The following is a 4,871-nucleotide window of genomic DNA, read 5'->3' on the forward strand; positions in this document are numbered from 1 at the left end:
GTGATACTTTGGAATGATTAAAGACTTACATACAAATACAAAGTTATAATATTAAAAAAATAGGCATTAAAATTGAAATCTAATTTTATAGATATTAGGTTTTATATATATAATAATATAGCCAATATGATAATATAAAATTGTTTAATAGGATACATTAATAATTCTTTCAATTCCATGATGAAATATATTTAAGTTTATTATTATAAAGTCATTATCGAGCTTACAAATTCATTGCACAATCTTCCATGAGCAGAAAAGATTCCACATATGATACACACACACACACACACACACACACACACACACACACACACACACACACACACACACACACACACACACACACACACACACACACACACCCACGCGCGCGCACCCCGCGCACGCACGCATATTCGGATAAATTTCCATTAATAGCTGGATTTGTGATAAAAATACACGTGCTCTAAAAATAAATTAAGAAACTTTAGAAAGTGCTAAATAAATAACGGTATTTATTACAAGCTCATTTCGCGAAATGTAACAATTACTGGTAATTCGTACAGCGTTTACGAATCAATCGTTACAATCAATATTTAACATTCATATATGTTACATACTTTATGAAGAAAGTAGAGAGGAATATATAATCAAAAAAAATATACTAGTAGGTGTCAATATACATGATACAGCACATAAATGCATTATGAATTTTCGTCTATGATACGAAAAAGATAAAGAATATCGTTCGCTATAAGTACGAGAAACGCATGTCTCGAATTACTTGCCATTAATGAAATCATTTAAGCGTACTCGTGCGGAAGAGAAATAATCGCGCTGTTAAATCCCTTCCTTTTGCGCTAAAAATTGATAAAACATAATATCTATATGTACATCAATGTGTGATATTGGTGCAGCTCCGATTTGTTGGAAGCACTCCAACATTTATTTATCACAGTAGCACCCCGACTGACGTCACGTCTATATCTAAGTCGCGCAAACGCTTTCTGAAAAAATCTGTTTGTATACTCTATCCGATAAATTCTACTATCAAGATCGAATGGTAACCGCTAAATGAACCGAGAATATCTCTTACGCTAACACTGTGCATATTCACAGTTACGTGTACGTTGTTTCGTAAACTAATTATATCATACGTGTCGGACGAGATGCCGGTCAGCACCTTCTTTTATACCTTCTTTAATCCTATGACTGTTTATGTAATGTTTTTGAGCAGCCACTATTCATGAGTAATCGTGCGTTGCGTTTATTTTGATCTCTCATACGCGAGGACAATTATCGGTCTAATATATAATTAGGAAATATATAATTAAGAAAAAATAATGTCTTGCTTTATTGGCTCGGTCGCATATTTTGTGGGTCATATACCAAGATAACTGCAGAAGATAAACGCGCCACATATGCATAAGACTATCAATATAATGACAAACCAGAATGGCAGTGTGTCTGAAAGGTTAAAAAAAAAACAAAGTTTATTAGCTTTAATAGATCCCAAAGGCAACTATCTATTCGTTCGCAATAAAATACTTACGTCTAAATGGTATACTATGTATACAAATCCTGTTATCCACGGAGATACTGACAACTGCGGTTTCCGTGTTACTGGTAATCGCGGGGCCATCTAGTTTTGTTGGTAAGAATTCTAGACCGGTAACAAACATGCTATGCGCTCCAGGAACATGGAGTGCTTTCCTCAAACTGAATGCCACGAATATATCAACGCTGCCGGAGAACATTGTGCCGACGGCCACGAATTTACCATCATCAGAAACGGCTAGTGCTGACAATGCTTCCTTGTAAGAAGCGGATTTGGTGATGGCTCCAGTATGGACGTCCCACAACTGAAGGAAACTAGGATTTTTCGCCGCAACGGCGTTGGAAAGTACGAATAGATCGAGCTTTGTTTTATTCTCTGCCAATTTTCTGAATCGGCATCTTTTGTACATGTATTTCACGCCATCCAGCATTGTCCAAGTGAGCTCTTTATTCCTTGTGCCAGTGTTGAGATTCCACAAGAAGGCCTTTCCGTCTTTAGCGATGCTCACCAACAGATTACCGTCCGGACTAAAATCTAAGTCATCTATTTCCTTCCCGTGCGCGTCAAGATCGTACAATTTATGTAACTGCGGGAACTTCCATAATCTAACTCTACCATCTGTGCTACCTGTGGCCATAATTGTTCCTTGCAAATTCACCCTGACCACTCTTTGTAAAGGTTCACCGTTTCTATAAGTGAGAAAATCCTCATTAGAAATTAGAGTGTGATACTCTTCGATGTAATATTATAAATGTAATATTATAAATATTATAAATATTATAAATATTATAAATATAACCCACGGTTATTGAATTATAAAAAAAGATTCTCATTGGCAAATTTGTGGATAGGGGATATATTAACAAGACGCTCTTTGTATTGACGTCACTGTGAATCTCAGTTCATCAACTAACAAAGACAAAGATTTATAACTTTCTCTCTTGCTCTCTCCTCGCACAGAGTTCACAGTGACGTTACAAAAGAATGGATGAGGTAATCTTCATAGTTTAGTAATCTTAAGTGTATTACTACTATAAATGTAACTGAGTAGCAGTAAAATATGAGTAATTTTTACCTTTAGATCCAATCAATCACTACTATCCAATTAATACTATCCAATTAATATTTAGCCATTAGTGAATGGTTGTAATACTAAATGCATCCAATGTAGTTGACTTACCCGAAAGCTGTCTGCACACTATCAGCAGGCTTGAGTATTAACTGAAGTTTCTTGCTCTTGACATTCGAATTGTCGTCTTTAATTTCTTCTTTTATCCTCTCCATTGGTGAGTGAACATCTTCGACTTTTTCACTGTTTCTTCTGTGTCTAAGACCATCCTTATTAGCCATTGCTGTCGGTCCTTTGATCAATTCTCCATTCTCCGAAGTCACCACCTTGGGATTTACATTGTACAATTGACAATGGCTCTCTTGGCCAGCAACTATCCATGTCTTTTTGCCATTATTATGTGAGGCACAATTCATGACTACGCTGGGACCCGTCTCATGCCTGGTCACTTCTTCAGCAACAAAATGTATTCCGTTGTGTGACAATTCGAAAATTTCCTGCAATAACAAAAACTGGTTCTTTAAACAGTTGTATTTAAATGAAATATTATGATCTCGAATCAAGAAAAAAAGGAAAATTTTATAAAAAAGAACAAAAGTAAATTTCTGATAGCCAAAAATAGATTACAAAATGTTTGCTATAAATTTTTTCGGCAAATTTCGACAGAAATATAACTGAATCTGTTAACAGAATATGATTATATATAACAGAAACCTGCCATTCAAGAAAATTTAATAGAATCTAGCAGAATATGGAAATTAAATATAATCTATGTTGTACATAATGCTATGTTGTATATAATTATATTAAGTAATACATAATTCATTTAAACGATCACAAACTGACAGATTCAGCTAACAATCTGCTTACTGAACCAGCAGAAACTCACAAATCCATTGGCAATGCCAGTCTTGGAGGAGCCGCCTCCGCCTCCCACCAGGATGTGCCTGCTAGTAAGCATCTGCAGAGTGTAAAGAGGGAAATTCACCCTGGCCAGGAGGCCGCCTTTGTTTCTTCTGGAGGGCATGACGCGGCAAATATCGCCTATCTAATAATCTTCCAGTTGCTCTTGCGTCAGAAGTGTCAGGTGTACGGACAGCTTCGCCGAGGGATCTAGTGATCGGGGATCAGCACTAGTCGAATAGATCGCGCGTACGACGTCCGCGTTCCATCGTCACTTCAGAACGGCCTTTTAAATAGGGCCACGCGGTTCACGTGTCACCACCATAAGACACAGATGACAACGAGCGATCCGTAGACTTTGCGCTTTGCGCGACAAAAGCGAAGGTACACGTATTCACTCAGAACGGCGCGCGGTTGAGGGTTGAGCGCTTCATTGCAAGATCGCGCCACTGCGCTGTTGTAAGGCTGAGATAAACTTGAGAGTTGAAAAGCGCGGTCTTCCCGGTCTATATTTTTTCATAAAATGCTTAAAATTTTGTATACTAATATCTATTTAATTAATTAGCGATATGGAAACTGGATACTATATATATATATTTATTATTCTGTGGAATTGTTGAAAATTGTTAAAATCGCAGTTGCGAAAGCATTGCAGCAGAGAGAAACCTAAGAAAGGACATGACGACTCAAAACCTGTAACCGCAAATGCTGCACTATCGCCCTCTGAAGAAATGGATGTTAACTACACAACAATATCTACATTTTTACGGTGCTTCTGATGGAAATAGATAGTTGAAATCGCTAAAATAAATAAATAAAATCTATTAAATTAGTAAAGACTTCAACGATTTCAGTGATTTATTTCCACTAGGAGCAAAAAAGGTGGATATTGTTGGATAATTTACATTATTCTTCGAAGAGTCGTATTGCGTAACAGCATTTTGCGATTAGAGGCTCTACACAATAAAAGGAACAGGGAATAAGAATTTGAACCATCAGAAATCATGTATTGTAGAATACACAGTTTCTGATAGGTTGAAATTCTTATTCTCTATTCCTTGTTTCTTTTATTGTGCGGAACCCCTTACAGGTTTTGTCCATCATGTTTTTTCTCAGGTTTCTCTCTGCATATAGCTATCGACGATAAAATTGATATCGCGATTTATAAAATCCATGATTTCGAAAAAAAATTTTGGATAGCAACTTAATATAAAAAAATACAGAGTAATATAAAAAAATACTTATTATTTAACATATTTTTTAGCTGAGTTTTATAAGTATCTAAAATGATTCTGAAAGCAAATGATTCGGGAAAAAAATATTTTTATATAATTAAATAAAATTATATAAAATTATATA

The 4,871-nt window shown here is 35.8% G+C and overlaps 1 protein-coding gene across 1 annotated transcript; it reads right to left on the minus strand.

The window, feature by feature from the left end:
- Positions 1-658: 658 nt before the first annotated feature.
- On the minus strand, positions 659-3,887 carry LOC108693330 (prolactin regulatory element-binding protein). The gene is made up of 4 exons (XM_018202221.1): positions 3,499-3,887; positions 2,721-3,106; positions 1,535-2,229; positions 659-1,449 (listed from the first exon to the last, which is right to left on the minus strand). The coding sequence occupies exons 1-4, from the start codon at positions 3,634-3,636 to the stop codon at positions 1,364-1,366; spliced, it is 1,305 nt and encodes a 434-aa protein (XP_018057710.1). The 5' UTR covers positions 3,637-3,887; the 3' UTR covers positions 659-1,363.
- Positions 3,888-4,871: the final 984 nt, after the last annotated feature.

The sequence above is a fragment of the Atta colombica genome, unplaced genomic scaffold, assembly GCF_001594045.1.
Source record: "Atta colombica isolate Treedump-2 unplaced genomic scaffold, Acol1.0 scaffold9, whole genome shotgun sequence".
NCBI classification, from domain to species: domain Eukaryota; kingdom Metazoa; phylum Arthropoda; class Insecta; order Hymenoptera; family Formicidae; genus Atta; species Atta colombica.

Coding starts and splice junctions, on each gene's coding strand:
- LOC108693330 (XM_018202221.1), bottom strand. CDS start 3,636: ATGCCCTCCAGAAGAAACAAAGGCGGCCTCCTGGCCAGGGTGAATTTC. Junction 3,107..3,498: donor CTGGCATTGCCAATGGATTT/GTGAGTTTCTGC, acceptor TTGTTATTGCAG/GAAATTTTCGAATTGTCACA. Junction 2,230..2,720: donor AGTGTGCAGACAGCTTTCGG/GTAAGTCAACTA, acceptor TCTCACTTATAG/AAACGGTGAACCTTTACAAA.